The sequence below is a fragment of the Pinus tabuliformis genome, chromosome 2_1, assembly GCF_031772625.1.
Source record: "Pinus tabuliformis cultivar Carrire ecotype Pingquan chromosome 2_1, CPIR1, whole genome shotgun sequence".
In the NCBI taxonomy this organism is placed as follows: domain Eukaryota; kingdom Viridiplantae; phylum Streptophyta; class Pinopsida; order Pinales; family Pinaceae; genus Pinus; species Pinus tabuliformis.
The window spans coordinates 861,487,714-861,506,552 of NC_142299.1; the positions used below are offsets into that span (position 1 = coordinate 861,487,714).

Below are 18,839 nucleotides of genomic sequence, written 5' to 3' on the forward strand. Positions count from 1 at the left end.
GCAAAATCTCTGGACAAAAGCCCTGTTAAAAATGATGCTGATGGACTTTCAGAGATCCAGATCTTACCCTCCGGGGCCTAGAAAAACACTAGAACCCTGAAAACCAAAATCAGAAAACTAAAATTAATTGCAGACCTATGTACATAAATGGAAGATCTATCAGATCTAGGGAGTGTGAGTCTGACTCCGCTTCCAGATCTGATGATCTGTGGTTCTCAACAACTAGATTTAACAATTTAGCACATATTTTTTTTTTTTGAATTTTAGAGGAGGTACTAAGCTCAAAACCCTCATGCATCACCCATAAAAAAAATATCTTATGATAAGCCCAGGATCAAATTCAAATTGGGTCTTCAGAAAACACGGATCGGGAGTTGGCTGGTGCAGCCAAGAACTTCCTCGAACGCCCAATGATCTAATAATCCAGGATTTCTTGCAAAACTCAATTCAACCGTTAACATAGAGCGAGAGAACTATAATAAAATTCAGATCTAATATAGATAGCTGCGATTATATTCAAAACTTAAATTATCATTCAAACTCCAGCGACTGAGCAAGATACCTGTACTAAAATCGCTCTTCAGAAGCTATTATTAATGGCAAAAAGGAAATTACGCACGAAAATAATACATCTTATAGCATTTTCATGAAGAGTAACACCAACATAAATTTAACCCCAAAGTCTTTCTTTATTGCTCAGAAAAGGATTACAAGAGAGAGCTTTTCACCTAGTACACGATGAAAAGTTCGGATGACACTGACTGAAAAATGACCTCCTATTTAAAGATAAATCTTCCAACGGCTAGTTCGAGTGATCTCGACCGTTGATGAGGATCAAAATTTCTTTTAATCTCATCTGTCGAAATTTTAAATGTTGAGGAAATTTCGAATTTTTCAATTAAATGCATTTTAATAAATTCAAAAATTAAAATTTTGCATTTATTTCCTCAAAACTTTGACTTTGACAACCCCGGGACCCAAGGCATAAAATTTAGCAAAATAATCAATTAACCTTAGTCCCTGGACCTGTTAAGATTTAATTTTTTAACAGATCCACGAATTTTACCTCTGGAAAACTTAACTTTACCTAGGATCTAGGACCTATGAGGGGATAAATTAATTTTCTAACCTTCAAGACACTTTACATCATGATTTTTTACATTTTTACATCTCAAGGGGGAAAACCCATTTGCAAAAGACCCCCACATACTATCCAGTTCTGCGACACAAATATAATCTTTTTTTTTTTTTTTTTTTAGACAAATTTCGGTTGCTATATTATGATCTGAAAAAGAAAAGAGAGGCAGTTCGCCATACATACAATGTTTCCTGAACATCATGGATCCAAGGAATTACAAAAAGGGTCCCTTCCTTGATCCTTGTTCTAATATTCCTGCCTCTAAGGCTTCTTATACTACTGTAAATCCTTACATATTGCAAACACCAAAATTTACAGCTACAAAACATATTTAATCTATCTCTATATGACTAATCTTCCTAGCTGTGGACTCTTCTGGGTATGGATCTGGCTCATTCTGTTTTGCACTGGAGGTAGAAGGGGCCAATGAAACAGGAATCGCCGATTCCGGCGATTAATCGCGACTTGGACTCGGATCGGCGGCAGAAAGTCCCGACTTGAAACTCCGCGTGTCAACTCGCGTTGACCGAGTTTAACTCGTGGTCAACGCGAGTTTGACTCGCGATTCAGCCGATTTACGCGACTCTGCGATTTATAGCGAGTCCCGCCAATTTGAAATAGGGTTTTTGGGTTTCCGGTTTGCGTTTAATGCGTCGACGGTATTGTTTAACGGTGAATCAGTGATACATTGGTTGATAGCAGCATTCGACGGCCGCATTCGACGGCGACCACAGAGCAGTGGTTGATAGCAGCATTCGATGGCAGCATTTGACCGCAGCACCACAGCAGCATTCGAACTTCGAACGCAGCACCACCACAGCATTCGACCGCAGCACCACAGCAGCATTCGAGGTAGCTCGACGTAAATTACAATTACAAAGATTAATGTGTTTTCAACTTTTCAGCATTTGAGTCACGGTTCACCATCTCATATTGCTGTTCAATAAAGATAGGAAATCTCTGTAGCGGCTAGCCACAGTTGTGTCAAGTTTAAACTTTAAAGGCAGACTCAAAAGGTTCGTTAGATATCCAACGAATGTTTGTAACTTTGTCTGAAGGTTCATTGGATATGCGATGGATCTTTCAAATTTCATTGGAATCATCCGAACTTCGAAGGATATGGGTCTGTCAGATATTCTGATATTCAATGAACCTGTAGCTATTTAAAAAAAAATTAACAGTCTCAGTTACCAGACTCTTTCCGCCGCTAGTCCCAATTTTTAATAATAATATGTTTAATAAATAAATATGTTTTAATAAATAAAATGTGACATACATAAATATGTTTAATAATAATAATTTATAATTAAATCAAAATGTGACTGTAGTGCTTACACTGATTTTTTCACACTCGTGACTAGCGGCTAGCCAATAGCTTAAGCCTTACCTTTTTCAATTAAATGGAATTATATGGAATTATAAATAATAATAAATGGAATTATGGAATTATATAAAATTATAAATAATAGCTTACCTTTTTCAATTAAATGGAATTATATACTTTCTTAAAGCTTTCTGATTTTTAGAGCGAAAAAAGCTGAATTATATTATATAAGTCTTAAGATATATAATGGGAAAAAAATACATCATGTAAGCTTGAGAAAGCTGGTCCATTCTGTACAGAGTTACCAAATTAGTATGGAGAAAGTTAGAAACATAGAGTTCCAACAAAAGGACATTATAGCCTATCCAAGATTCCAAATAGTTAAAGTTTAAACAGTAGTTGCAAAGTGTAGATATCACAGCTTCAGAATGGAAAATAGAAACCAATGACCAACAGCTATTACCATATATTAAATATACCATCACAGAGGATTGTAGATCATCTCTTGTTGTTCACTGACACTCATTTTATATATAAATTTGCAGATATATCTGTTTATTAAATATTTGTAATTTTGTAACAGCAGTTACAGCACTCAAAGTGCTTCTTATAGATTTGCTTAAGCTTCCACAATCTTGACAGACTTTGTTGCTGTTGATGTCTTGACAGCATTGGTGCAGGAAGCAACGGTGATTCTTTCTGAGTCTCACCATCTTCATGCCAACCCACCTGCAGGCTGCAACCTTCATTACCCTGCATCCTTTTGACTTACCAAACAGACAAGTAACTGTTGCAGGTTGCTAAGGTGTGTGCATGAGTTTGGCTATGGGTTGAAGTGTGCGTTATTGTAAATTTTTGGATAATTTTTAAATTTGATTTTTTGTTGTCTTTCACAGGAGCCACAAATAAAATAGAAGCCAGACTCCAAATCTTAACAGAAGCCACAAATTAAACACAAGTTCAAAGCAACAACAATGCCGAGAGAGAAGGACTTTGCTTGGGCTTATTGTGACAGGATTCCCGGTGACCCCAGGCTCCTTTGTAAATTTTGCAAAACAAAATGCAGTGGAGGCGTTTATAGATTCAAGTTCCACCTTGCAAAAATACCTGGCCATGATATAGGTATTTGCACCAAGGTTGACGAGAATGTCCAACACCAAGCAGCCTTGGCCCTTGAAATGTTAGAGCAGCATAATGCCAAGAAAGCAAAGCAAACTGCTGAAATAGGAAATGTTGGAGTTGATACTTTTTCTGTCACTAGCCCCATGTCACCTCAATCTGTTGAATCCTCAATGCCGTTCCCAAGTTTTCCACACATGCCTCAAAGCCATGCCAGTCCTTCAACTCCTTCCTTGAACACTGGAGGTGGAAACATAAACGCCTTTTTTGCTCCCCGCACAAAACCCGGTTCCCAACCTACCTTGGATGGCACTGGTTGGAAAAAAAATATCCATATTCAGGCAAGGAAGGCCATTGCTAACTTTTGGTTCTATTCTGACATACCTTTCCACTGTGCCAGAAGTCCTTATTGGCAAGCTATGATTGATGCAATTGCTAATGCAGGTCCAGGGTTCAAAGCCCCTACATCAGAGAGCCTTAGGACAGATATGTTGTTAGAGAGTGTTGAAGATGTCATGCTTCTGCTAGCTGAGTTTCGTTCATCATGGGTAGAAACAGGGTGCACCATCATGAGTGATGGATGGACAGATCAGAGGAATAGAACTTTAATAAATTTCCTTGTATCTTGTCCCGCAGGCACAATGTTTCTCAAGTCAGTGGATGCTTCAGATAAGGTTAAGAGTGCCCAACTTATCTGTGAAATGATGGAGGAAGTTGTTCAAGAAGTGGGAGAAGAAAATGTTGTACAAATTGTCACCGATAATGCAGCGAATTATATGGCTGCTGGTAGACTTTTTGAGATGAGGCACCCCACTATTTTTTGGACCTCTTGTGCTGCCCATTGCATAGATTTAATGCTTGAGGACATTGGTAAGCTTCATTGGATACATGAGGTTGTGGAGAAGGCAAAATCCATAACCAAATACCTATACAACCACACTATTGTCCTAAACACTATGAGAATATACACTGAAGGTAAAGAAATTGTTCGACCTGCAGTGACTAGATTTGCAACAAATTTCATACCTTTGCAATCTGTGGTTGAGCAAAAGATAAATCTGAAGAGGATGTTCTTGGGACCTGAGTGGATGGGATCTAAACATTCCAAGACCCCTGAAGGCATCGAAATTGCTGCACTTGTGTTTAATGATGGCTTCTGGAAAGATGCTAAAGAGATTATTGCTGTGACGGAGTCCCTTGTTAGAGTTCTCAGGTACTTTTAGTCTTTTAACTTTTTCATTTTTTAAATTTCATTTCAAGCTTCTTTTTATTTACAATGTTTCATATTTCTTTAAATTTGAATGCTTGAGCTTTCAGGATGGTTGATGGTGACAAACCCGCTATGGGTTACATTTATGAGGCGATGGATCTCGCAAAGGAGGCCATCAAAAGAAGATATGGGGATGATGAGACAAAGTATATGCCTCTTTGGGACATTATAGATGCACGTTGGGATAGGCAATTGCATTCCCCCTTACATGCTGCTGGGTACTTCTTAAACCCACAATATTTTTATGATAAGAGCAAATTTAATGAGGATGGGGAGGTTGGCAGAGGACTTATGACATGCTTGGAAAGGTGCTTCCCTGATCCAGAACAACAAAGTCGTGTCTTTTCCCAACTACAAGATTATAGGACACCATCTAAATTGTTTGCCTATACCAGTGCTATAAGACAAAGGTCAAAGATGTTGCCAGGTACCCAGCTTGAAGGCTTCATCAATTCATTAAATTTGTTTAAACTTTATTTTGTATGTTAAATGTTTTATTAAATTTTATTTTCTTTTTAAGTTTTTACTATTTACTAATTTGGTACTTCTAGTCTTCTACTCACAAACCCTTACCACTTGCTAGGTCTTTGGTGGCAAAACTTTGGTAGTGATACGCCAGATTTGAAGAGATTTGCCATTCGAATCTTAAACCAAGCATGGAGTGCTTCAGGTTGTGAACGCAACTGGAGCATGTTTGAGAAAATACATTCTAAGAAGCGCAACCGATTGACACAAAAGCGCTTGAATGACCTTGTATTTGTCCATTACAATCTACGACTTCGCAACAAACAAATACAAGGTGAGATTCGAGAGCTTGAATTTGAAGGTTTCATAATCTAGTTCGTACTTTAAAAGTTTAAAGTTCAAACTTCAAAGTGAAATTTTAATTCACATTTCAATGTCTCATGAAAATGACAGGTATTGATCATTCATCAATTGACCTTGAAGAGTTAGATTTGCAAGCTACAAATGCGGCAGAATGGGTTCAATTAGATGAGCCTCCTCTTTTCAGCCTTCATGACTTGGAGAACTTTGAGAGTCAAGCAAGCGAAGGAGCGGGAGGAATTGCTTCTAGTTCTCACTCTTAAGAGTCTTAGACTCTTAGTTGCTGATTTTTTTCTGATTAGTATGCAGTTTTTTACTTTTTTGTAAACTTTTAGAAGCATATGCTTCTAAGGACTCAAGACTCAGTGCTTTGGATCATGTGTGGACTCATGACATCTATTGATATTATGCATTGTTTGGACATACCTTTACCCAATATTAATGAAAAATGGTTTTTTTAATTCAATATATGTGTATATTTTTATTTAATGAATTTCCCGATTTTTTCCCGATTTTTTCCCGATCCGATTAAAACTCTTCGCTCTTTTGCCTCGCCGATTTATTGCCGATTCCGAGTCTGGTAACATTGGAAGGGGCTTCCTTGAGCTTTTTGTCCATCATGAACTTGAGAACAGTTATCGATTCTTCGGCGTGGCTGCACCGGTTGGCCAAGTTGCTGAACTGCTCATGTAGAGAATTAACTCTGTGCAGGAACAGATTGATTTCTGCCCGATACTTCTCATTGAGAACTCTGTACTGATCTTCCATTCGTGTTTCCAAACTTCGGACTTGGTCTTCCAATGCACGCTGTTGCGCTCTCAGCTCCTCAAACTCTGCCTGAAGGTCTCTGCAGTGGAAGCAGTCCTCTGAGCGGTCCATTATCACTGAGTGTTTCCTGTCTGTGGTGTCGACCTCTATAACGCAGAACCTCTGAACTCTCTGGCCTCTTCGCTTACAGCAGATTGCAACCACAGCTCTCGCAGGGTTGTTACGATGCTGCTGAGCGCTAAAACATCTACCTTGGGCTGATTGGAGGCAGACGGGAGCGTTAAAAGCCTGTTGCCTGTATAACCTCCCTTTCTTAATGTTTTGAGGAGTTCTGCTACCTGGAGTATAAATAGAGTCCATTTGCATGCTGTGCAGGCGGGAAGATGCCCATCCGCGTCTCATGGTAATCCACGGAATGGTCAAATGCAAATCTTTAACCGCAAATGGGATCATTCTGCAAGGACGATTTTCTCCTGGATTTCTCTTGATTCCCATGCATTGAAGCGATATCCTGATCTCGTTTCTGATCCAAATCCTGCCTATCTTACCTGCTCTGTCGTCGACACTGATTGCTTGACTGATGTCACTGATTCTGTCAGCTGGGGTACATCTGCTGTTGACTGAATGTTGTAGGTTCATGGTAAGGGTTGAAAAGAGACAGTGTTATTACAACTCAGGCTGCCCTTGGAACGCTCGCATGCCCTGCTGGCATGCTTATCGGCCTCCTTGTTCAATCCACGTAGGATGTGGTAATACTCGACTTCTTCCATTGAAGCATGAAGGATCTGATTCCGGTGGTTTATCTGCTGAAGGAGAATATTTGGCGTGCTCTGTCGCTGCGCCATAAGCCTGATAATTATTGCGGAGTCCCCGAACACCACTGCCTTTCTTATCCCTAACTTTAGCAGCTGTATGAGTCCCTGATACAGTGCTAATCCCTCTGCTCTGTTGTTGGAGATCTCTCCTAGCCCCCATTCGAAGTGAAGTATGCTCTCTCCATTTGCGTTGCAAATTAGACCCCCTGCACCTGCTTGGCCCGGGTTCGATTTAGAAGCACCATAAAAAAAAAGATAGAACCTGTTACAATTTCTCAACCAATTCGAAAATTCCTCATCCTTTAACCTCATTTTCCATGCACTATTCGTTTCTTTCATTTGTGTCCTTCCTTTGTTTGTTTCCTGAGCGCTGGCAATGTTCTCAAAAACATAGCTGATCAAATTTCTCTCTTCCATGCTATAATTTGTTGTCTCGATCTTGCCTCTGGTGTGATTTGTGACTGTCTCTAACGCTAACATTTTAGCCTTGTGGCACATTATCCTGGTGTTGCAGCCTTTCTCCTGGAAGACCTTTCCATTTCTTGCCAACCATATGCGCCATAAAAGGGTTAGAGGAATGGTGTTCCATACCCTTTGCGCCAATTTACTCCTTTTCTCTTTCCATGGACAATTCTTCCTCCATTTGTGAATCGTTTCTGCAATAGTTGCCTGAGGCTCCCAGGGAGCTTCCCCTATTGAGGCCATCTTCCTCCAACATTCACCAGCCACCGGACATTCTATAAACAGGTGCTGGATTGTTTCCTCTGATCGACAGCAGTTTGGGCATCTGGATGGCCCCATTATGCCTCTTTTCTTTAGATTTTCCGCTGTTAGCGTTTTTCCTTTCAGGAGAAGCCAAATGAAAAACTTGACTTTGGGGGGTGCTTCTGCTCTCCATACAAGTTTCCATTGGTTCCATATTTCCTGTTGGAGGATGCTATCACAAAGAAATTGATGTCCAGCTTTAACCGTGTATTGAGTTCCAGTTGGGTCCCAACGATATCCATCATGTTTGCCTTCTTGGACCGGGGCTTTGCTGTGAAGGAGATTCTTTAGGGCAGTGAGGCTAGTGTCTAGCTCCCTGGGGTGGTCCGGGAATTTCCAACCTGTCCATGCTTGAGAGTGACTGTCCCATTGAGATATTTGAGCCAAGTGCATTATCCCTTTGCCATTGAGCCAGTTTATGGCAGGGATTGCCTCCATCTTTGTTCCAATGGGATGCTGCCCTAAAATTCTGTCTGTGGAGAAGTTGATGCTGCTCCCCCCTCCTGGGACCTTTGAGATATTCTGAGACATAAAGGTAATGGCCTTCTTGCAGAGTTGCCAAATTTTTGTACTATCTCTGTTAGGAATATTAGTCTCCAGGAGTTGCTGCCTTGTGCAGTTCAGATATTTTTCTTCTAAAATCTTCTTCCACCACGCTGTAGGCCCTGTGATCATCCTCCATACTATTTTAGCTCCAAGTGCTAAGTTTAGCAATTTTGGTGATCTGATGCCTAGTCCTCCTTTTTCCTGAGATTGGATTATGTTCTTCCAGCTTACAAGATTGAATTTTTTCTTATCCGTTTTCCCTCCTTGCCAAAGAAAATGCCTGAGGGCTCTTTCCATTTTCTGATGAAAAACAACAGGAGCTTGATATAAGGAAAAACGATATATGGGAAGAGAAGCTATACCTGATTTTAGAAGAACTAGTCGTCCTGCTGGATTCAGCCACATGGTGCCCCATTGCTGAACTTTTCTCTTTATTTTATCAAGAATTTCGTTCCAGGTATCAGCTTTCAGCGGTCCCATACTTACTGGCATCCCTAAATAGGAGAAATGATTCCAGACTAGTTTGCAGGAGACTCCAAATATACTTGCAATGTTATGGATGGTATGATTTGGTGTATTCCAACCATATATACAACTTTTTATCTGATTGACCTTCCCACCTGAGTAATCCATGAATTGATCCAAAATCTTCTTAAAGCGCCTTGCTATAGTGGTGGAAGCTCCTCCTAATAAGAGAGTGTCGTCTGCAAATTGAGAATGATTGATGTTCTTTGTTCCTTGCTCAATCTTGATGCCAGTGATTAGGCCTATTCTCCGGTTGTAATCCAAGGTTTGACTGAATGCTTCAGCCATAAGGATAAACAAGTAAGGAGATAGGGGGCAGCCTTGTCTGAGGCCACGAGAAGATTGGAAGGCAGCACACGGTCTCCCATTAATCAAAGGGGAGATCCAGGGATCCGTTATACAAGCTTTGATCATTGTGATGAAGGAGGGATCAAACCCCATTTTATGAAGAACAGCAAACAGGAAGGAATGCCTTACCCTATCAAAAGCATTGGCAAGATCCAGCTTTAGGACAAACCCTTTCTCTTTTCTGCTTAAGCTTGAGTGGATGGCCTCTTGCACAAGTAGGATAGAGTCAGTGATGTGCCTATTAGGGAGAAAGCCCCCTTGATTTTCGGAGATCAGGGATGGGAGGTGTGGTTTGAGCCTGGATGCTAGAATTTTTGAAATTATTTTATATGCTGAGTTGCATAAAGATATTGGCCGAAATCTTGAAAAAGTGGAAGGTCGATTCTCTTTTGGAATTAAAGCCAGATAGGTGGAGTTGGTAAATCCCCCCATTTTGCCTTTTTTTAAAACCCAACGAATCATCTTTAAGAGATCTTTTTTAATCATATGCCAATATTCTCTGTAAAAGCTAATGGAAAACCCATCAGGTCCTGGAGCTTTATCTGGGTGTAAACTCCAAATTGCTGCTTGGATTTCTTCTTCTTCTACTTCTTTTCTGAGACTGCTGTTCATTTCTTGTGTGACTCCTTTAGACAGATGCTGTAGCATGCTTGAATAATCCTCCTCAGCTTTATCCTCAGTCAGAAGATTATTAAAGTGCTTGGTAGCTGCTTCCTTTATAGAGTCCTGAGTATTGTAACGGTTCCCTTCATTATCCATTATTGTGCTCACTGTATTTCTGGCCTTTCGAACCGTGGCCTGCTTGTGGAAATAAGATGTGTTTTTGTCTCCCTCCTGCAACCAGAGTTGCCTTGATTTCAGTCTCCATTTTGTTTCTTCATCCCTAATAGTTTGACTCAGCTGTGAGTATAATCTGGTTTCTTGCTCTTTAGCTTGCTGAGTTAGCCCAAGAACTTCGATTCTTTGCTGCACTTCCTCTAGATCTTGCTTAATTTTCTTTTTATTCATCTCGGGCTCTTGATAATTGTTCTTTGCCCAATTCTTTAAAGCCTGTCTTACTCTCTTCAATTTTGTCTCCCAAATATAAGTTGGCGAACCTTCTACATGTTGAACCCAAGCCTGCCGCACCACATCTTTTGCTGCTGGGGAACGATTCCAAATGGAGCAGTATTTGAAGGGTATGGGTCCTAGCTGACATTGGCTATGAAGAGTAAGCGTTATTGGGTAGTGATCAGAGGCAGAGACATTGAGAATGTTTGAATGGCTTGTAGAGAAGGTGGACAGATATGCTATACTTATAAGGAATCTATCAAGTCGTTCCATGATATTGCCGGCACCAATTCTTTTGTTACTCCAGGTGTACCTACGGTTTTTGGGTCTGATATCAACAAGGTCGTGCTCCTGCATGATGGCCTCAAGTCGACTTCTGAATGGATCAGGGGTGAAATTTCCTCCTCTTTTTTCGTTAGCATGCATCACCAGATTTAAATCTCCTGCTATAATGAGATTATTGTTCTGCTCTTCTTCTATACTTGCTTCCAATGTGTTCCAACACATTTCTTTCTCTCTGTACTGATTCGGAGCATATATGTTGTAAACTGTTACCTTTGAGCTACCAGTTTTGCTTTCTAAATTGACTCGAATCCAGTTCTGGTGTACGCTGGTGGAGTCACAGATCCATTTATTGCTATTCCACATAGTTAATATGCCGCCTGAGGCTCCTCTTGCTTCGCTTGCACATCCATTGAAATGCTTTTGCTGGCTTATTACTCTACTCATTTCTGATTGATCTTGCTTTGTTTCTTGAATAAGAACAATTTCAGGATTTTCACTGTGAATTAAGTCCTTGAGGGCAACTAGCTTGGAGGGGTGCCCTAAGCCCCTACTATTCCAAGATAGTATTTTCATCATGATTTACTGGTTACATGGAGAGGTGCTCGCCTCTCATTGCCTTTGTTACTATTTTCTTTTTCCAAGTGTCCAAGAATGAAGGACTCTATTGGAGTTTGTGTGCCCAGGGCTATGTCTTTCTGAGCACTTTCATCCCTCTGTTGCTTGGCCGATTTCCTGCCAGGCCCTTGCTTTTTAGGGACATCACAAGGCGTTCCATGTTCCTTTGAAGAGCTCCTGGTAATCCTTGAAGAGGGGGGATCAGGAGAGGGCTGAATGATGAGGGGAGGAGAAAGATGGAGAGGGGGATCTGTGGAAGGGAAATCAGGCCCGGATTCTGCCTCAGAGAGGATCGCGTAGGGATTAGAGGATGGAGGGAGAGGAGGATCGGGAATCAGAGGAGGGGAGGAAGGTTGCTGAAGGGGAGGTTGCTGAGAGGAGGAAGGTTGCTGATGGGAAGGTTGCTGATGGGGAGGATGCTGATGGGAAGAACCAGGGGCATCAGGATCCATAGTTTTGAGGGGAGGAGATGATTTTTTCCTTTTTACAGTTTCCCATTGCCCATCCTGCTCATCAGATTCTACGTTAACTATTTTAGTGCATCTATTTGCAAAGTGTCCATATTCATGGCATACCTTGCATTTGAAGGGTATCTGCTCGTAATCCAACTGCTGAATATGGCACCAATCATCAACTTTCAATTTGATCGCTTCCGGCAGTCCTCGGCCCAGATCGACTTCAACACAAATCCGCGCACACGCCTGCATGTTGTCTTTAGGTTCACTGCGATCTATGTATTTCCCAACCGCATTTCCTATTGCTTTGACCGAGTCATCCCCCCAGCAGTGAAGGGGAAGATGCGGCAGTCTAACCCAAACTGGAACCGCATTTGGTATATCAAGTTCTGGATCAAAATCCGGGGTCCATTTATTGAGGTAGAGACCCCTGGAGTCCATAAAGTAAGGCCCATTTCTGAATATTAGATCTTTGTCCTCTTTGGTTTCAAAATGAAAAGTAAAATATCCTCTGCCACAGAATCTGATGGATATTTTACCCTGGATCTTGTCCGACCAGTTTCTCTCGACCCATCTTTGCACTGTTCTGGGTGATGGCCACAGTCCTGTAAATTGCCCGATTAACCCTTTTTCCGCTAGGGAAATGGCTGCCATGCGTGGAATGGTAGGTGGCAGTTGAACTTCCTGTAATACATCAAGCTTCTTCACAAACTTTGTTGCTGTTGGTCTAGGTCTTTGCGGAGGGAGTGACTTTACCAGATTGGAGAAGGCTCTTTGCAGCTCCGGATCCCCACCGGGTGGATCCGGAGGATCCATGATGAAGCTCGTTCAGGCGTCCCAGGCCGAGGCTCGATCGCGGGTTGCTCGCGCGCGCAGCAGCAGCATCAATTTTGAACCTCAATATTTTTGCGACACAAATATAATCTAGCAGATCAAGCAATTTGTAATAAAATAACCTAACCAAATAGTTAGGAATATTCTCAAATCACTTTTACATAGACTCAATCTAGAACACTAGGACTCCCCTAAGATTCCAGTGACAAAATCCATTTCGGCTTTGGGGTAGGCTGAAGGAAAACTCTGTCGACCATCTGAGAATGGATCGGTGAGACAAAAAACCTCCTGGAATGTAGATCGTTACCAGAAAACTAGGTTTACCTAGGTGATTACATACACGACATGGATCTGCTGAGATTATTTACATTATACACATGCAGACTGGGTTTACATTATAAGATGATCCTGATGCTGACAGTGATAGTTGGATGGTAGGAACACGTCGATCAGGCACTATCCCTTTGCGAAAAAGGGGGGTGTACTGCTATGGGTTGTTGACACATAGTGGTCAACATCTGGCTCTACTTGGGGACACGTTGCTGCACTGGAGGAATGTGAGAATCTAGAATCTGCATCCAAGCAACACAACAAAACATAAGTAGCGCTATCCAAAAATCATCATATAACGTTAAGCATAGGAAAGATATAAGCTCTTCATTTATTAACTAGTCTAACAACATGAAAAACCAAATCTAACTACAAAATGAAACACTGAAATAACATGGCATAAGGTTAGAAATACAATACAAAGATGCCCCATGGCATCAGATGCGTTCAATATAGTGCATACTGAGCATTTCCCTGCTTTCAAGCAAATCTGCTGGTTGTTTCTCGAATGTGCCATGTTCGATCCTGCATATAGTAGGAATTTTTCCTATCCGAAAATCAAGTTGCTTATGGCCATCTGATGCATCAATAAAGAAAAAGTTATTAGTTCTTCTATAATTTGCTTATCATTTTCCCTTTCATGGTCGACACTGATTTGACAACTTGTTCCTGCTTTTCCACTACCATGGATTTGATCTGCAACGGTACAGGTGGATGGCACATTCTGATATGGAGAGTTGTCTTGAAATCTTTCACCGACAGCGCGATCCTTCACAAAATCACTTTCAGTTTGTTGCATAATTTTAGGGGCACAAGGCAAGCTACCTTGATAACCATATCTATCTTTAAAAGCATTGACGATGTCTTGTAAAGAAGCGAAAGAATCTTCGGGATATTTATTAAACCAATTCAAACCATCACCCTCTAAAGAAAAAGCAAATAGATGCATTTTGACATCTTCATGATCATACTGGGGAGAACTACAATATATGAGCATTATATGAGTAAACCTGCATAAATGCTTTCTAACAGCGTCTGAATCACCACCCGAGAACAAAGACAATTTATGAATGGCCACTTCCGAAATATCATGGAGAACATCAGTAAAATGACATGGGGTAAATGAATAATCCATGATGAATAATGAAGGACCAAATGGATGATAGAGAGAGACCTTTGCTCAAGAAAATCAAGAGATCCACAAGAAGCGAGCTTCGAGTAGAAATTCTTGTAGAAATGAAAGAAGTGGAGTTGCCACTTGAACATGAATCTAACTCTAGGATCCCAAAGGAAACAGACAACCGGATATAAGGGAGGGTTTCTTGTCTGAGAAAAAATAAATAAAAAGAAATGGAGTTGCCACCCAAACAAGAAACGAACCGAGATTTGTAGGTGCTAAAAGTGCAGATGAAACGATTAATGAGATGACGAAAGATAGGGTGATGAAAAGATCAAATGACGCCAGGAAATGTTGTGCCGCTCGACAAGCTAATGAATGGCGGAAAAGATGAGATGATTGAAATGATGAAAGATGAATGTCGTGGGGACCAAGGACAGAAAACTCTATCCCCGGCAACAACTCCAAAAAATGTTATCGCACGAAGTGTTTAGGCAGCGCAACAATGCTCAGAGTAAGGGCCGTCACTCTTAATCTTTACTCATTTCGTTTAGACTCTCTCGTAGGCAAGTCAAGGGGGGTAGTCCCTAAGGTAAATGGATGAGAAAGCCTGTGGATCACGAGCTCTAGGAGATTTTAATGATGGACAACTTGATGAATCTAAACGATTAAATCAGATTGACAGATTAAACGCCAACGTAAACAAGACACGACCACAAGATAGAAACAATTATAGACCAATGCCTTCGATATTTGAATTAACCATCAATAAAACAAGTTATCTAGAACGATTCTCAATATGTGACGAAAAGTGACAATCATAAATAATTCACAAAAATGGCCAACACTGTCACATGCAAAAGATTCTAGATCTAAAATGATTTTCATTAACTTCTCAGATCTAGACTCAATTAACTTTCTACAACAGCGAAATATGATTAAAAATGTTTATCACACCTTGACCATAGGAAAATCATAAAAATTGCATTTAATGACCAAATGACACTAAGGAACTTTAGGTTAATTTTTTTAATTATTTTTTAGGAATTTAAATTAATCAAAGGATTAAAAAATTAAAATTTTTAATGGGCCATAGGCCACATTAAAAATTCTAAAGTTTAAGCGAATAAACCCCTTAATTTTGTTTATAAATCCTTAGTCACCAAATTTAGATTTATGATTTAAAGTTTTTTTAATTTTATATTTTTTAAATTTTTTTGGAATTTAAATATTTTATATGTTTTTAGACTTTTGAAATTTTATATTAGATTTAAATTTTTTTAATGTTTAGGATTTTTAGATATTTTATATGTTTTTAGACTTGAAATTTTATATTTTTTAGATTTTTTATTTTTATGAAAATAAATCAAATCGGAAAAATATAAAAATCTAATCAAAAGTCAAAATCCAAAAGTCATAAAAAAAAGAAAACAAATGAAAACACATAATCTAGCCTAAGCCTAAGATCAAATGAAATAAAAAATATACAAATGCTAGCCTAACTCACCTAAAACTAAACCAACGTGTATATCACAATGAAAATAAAGAAAAATATAACCCTAACCCGTATACATAAAAACAGTCGAATTTGTTTTGTTGTTTTTTTGCAGGTTTGCGTGAGGAGCAGGGGAGGCCGGGATAACGTGGAGAGGGGAGGGCTTGATGGCAGGAGGGAACCACGTTTGTGGGAGTGACTGCGTGAGGATCTAAGGCAACGAGGGAGGATGGAGATGAGTGTTTGTTTGCAGGTATTCGGACATATGGAAAGGAGCGATGAGGGACTGCGTGACGACAACTATGGGATAACACGCAGGTTGAGAAGGCTGCGGAGTGAGGGGAGGTTGTATAGACAGGCAACGTGGAGAAGGCTGCGGGGTGGCAGAGGAATGGATACGCAGGCGGAAGAAATGGCTGCATGAGGGGATATGCGGATGCAGGTTAGGGACTTCGCATGGGAGAGAGAAACGTGAGAATGGAGCAGCGTGAGAGGGCTGAGGGCTACGACAGGGAATGAACACGCAGCTAGGGAGATAGCACGCAGATGGAGGCAGCGTAGGAGAGGGTTTGATGGGAGAGCCGCAGGGATGGCTGCGTGGAAAGGCCAAGGAGCTAATGCGGATGAGGAGCACACGGAGGCTGGCTGAGTTGTGAGATAGGGCAGCATGGAGATGACTGCGAGGTTTTATGGCTGCTTGGAAGGAGCTTGGAGCAGTGAGAAGTAGCCTAGAAATTTTCCAGATCCCCTTAAGAAAAATTTAAAACCCAAACTTAGACCATAAAAAAAAATTCGAAGCTTTTCAGAAAAACGACTACGAACACAAAATTGAAATTTTCCTGCTAAAAAAAAAACAGGCAGCCAATCTGCAGAACTTGCACTAGAACCTCTAGATATTTTCCAGAAATCTTAATAAAATTTTTAACTCTCTCTGCTTCAGATTTCTTTGAAACCCTTAAAAATTCCAGATTTTAAAAATTTAAAACTCTTGGATTGCAAAATCTCTGGATAGAAACCCTGCTAAAAATGATGCTGATGGACTTCCAGAGATCCAGATCTTACCCTTCGGGGCCTAGATCTGGACTCTGCACAACCTTCAGCTTCAGATCTGTAGCTGCAATACAAACAGAAACACCCAAACGATATACATAATGACCCAAAAAACACTAAAACCCTGAAAACCAAAATAAAAAAACTAAATTTAATTGCAGATCTATGTACATAAATGGCATATCTATCAGATCTAGGGAGTGTGAGTCCGACTCCGCTCCCAGATCTAATGATCTGTGGCTCTCAACAGCGAGATCTAACGATTTAGCATAGAAAAATTATTTTTTTTTGAATTTCAGAGGAGGTACTAAGCTCAAAACCCTTCATGCATCACCCATAAAAAAATATATCTTATGATAAGCTCGGGATCAAATTCAAACTGGGCTCTTTAGAAAACACGGATAGGGAGTTGGCTAGTTCAGTCGAGAACTTCCCCGAACGCCCGATGATCTAATAATCCAGGATTTCCTGCAAAACTCAATTCAACCGTTAACATAGAGCGAGAGAACAATAATAAAATTCAGATCTAATAGAGATAGTTGATATTATATTCAAAACTTAAATTATCATTCAAACCCCAACGACTGAGCGAGATACCTGTACTCAAATCGATCTTCAGAAGCTATTATTAATGGCAAAAAGGAAATTACGCACGAAAATAATACATTTTACAACATTTCCATGAAGAGTAACACCATCAGAAATTTAACCCCAAAGTCTTTCTTTATTGCTCAGAAAAGGATTACAAGAGAGAGCTTTTCGCCTAATACACGATCAAAAGATTGGATGACAATGACTGACAAATGACCTCCTATTTAAAGATAAATCCTCCAACGGCTAATTCGAGTGATCCTTGTCAAAGTGATCTCGATCGTTGATGAGGATCAAAATTTCTTTTAATCTCACCTGTTGAAATTTTAAATGTTGAGGAAATTTCGAATTTTTCAATTAAATGCATTTTAATTTTTAATAAATTCAAAAATTAAAATTTTGCATTTATTTTCTCAAAATTTTGACTTTGACTTAACCCCAGGGATCCAAGGCATAAAATTTAGCAAATTAATCAATTAACCTTAGTCCCTGGACCCGTTAAGATTTAATTTTTTAAAGGACCCACAAATTTTACGTCTGGAAAACTTAAATTTACCTAGGATCTAGGACCTACGAGGGGATAAATTAATTTTCTAACCCTCAAGACACTTTACATCATGATTTTTTACATTTTTACATCTCAAGGGGGAAAACCCATTTGCAAAAGACCCTCACAGACTACCCAGTTCTGCGACACAAATATAATCTAGCAGATCAAACAATTTGTAATAAAATAACCTAACCAAATAGTTAGGAATATTCCCAAATCACTTTTACATAGAGTCGATCTAGAACACTAGGACTCCCCTAAGATTCCAGTGACAAAATCCATTCCGACTTTGGGGTAGTTTGAAGGAAATCTCTGCCGACTATCTGAGAATGGATCGGTAAGACAAAAAACCTCCCGGAATGTAGATCGTTACCAGAAAACTAGGTTTACCTAGGTGATTACATACACGACACGGATCTGCTGAGATTATTTACATTATACACATGCAGACTGGGTTTACATTATAAGATGATCCTCAGGCTGACGATGATAGCTAGATGGCAGGAACACGTCGATCAGGTGCTATCCCTTTTGCGAAAAAGTGGGTGTACTGCTATGGGTCGTTGACACATAGTGGTCAACACCTCCCTTGTGTTGAAATTCCATAAAGAGTAGGAGGTGGAGTGCTGAGGTGATAGTGGCCTTAACTCCATTGTTTTATCTTGGTATAGCGCTTGTCTTGTGAGGTCTCTCACAAGACCTGCTAGATTTTGAGGCAACACTACTGTAGAACAATGGAGGGTTCCCATATATGTTCAAGATTCTTGTTATTTGGACTGACCCATGACCACCTCCAAGCCTTGTCAATATGGTAGTGCTCCATTCAGCAGATGATGTAACACCTTAAAACTTGTTCCATAAATTTTGTCATTTATATGCTTAAGGCTTTTTACTTTGCAGTAGGTCTCTGCACTCGGATCCCTACTGTTGCTAGGACCAGAAGTTCGAGATGTCTGTCAGTTCACCTTACAAAACAAGAGAGTCACATCCTCCAATTGATTACATCCCATTATGTTCTCTGAAA

General features: G+C 40.1%; 2 protein-coding genes across 5 annotated transcripts in view; both read left to right on the plus strand.

Annotated features, from left to right (window-relative positions):
- The window catches only part of LOC149203398 (phosphoenolpyruvate phosphatase-like), a 345,157-nt gene that overhangs the window by 129,815 nt on the left and 196,503 nt on the right, over positions 1–18,839 (plus strand). The gene's annotated exons all lie outside the window — the stretch shown is intronic.
- Positions 3,142–7,068, plus strand: LOC149203399 (uncharacterized). The gene is made up of 3 exons (XM_089403674.1): positions 3,142–3,267; positions 3,359–4,621; positions 6,820–7,068. The coding sequence occupies exons 2-3, from the start codon at positions 3,437–3,439 to the stop codon at positions 7,066–7,068; spliced, it is 1,434 nt and encodes a 477-aa protein (XP_089259800.1). The 5' UTR covers positions 3,142–3,267; positions 3,359–3,436.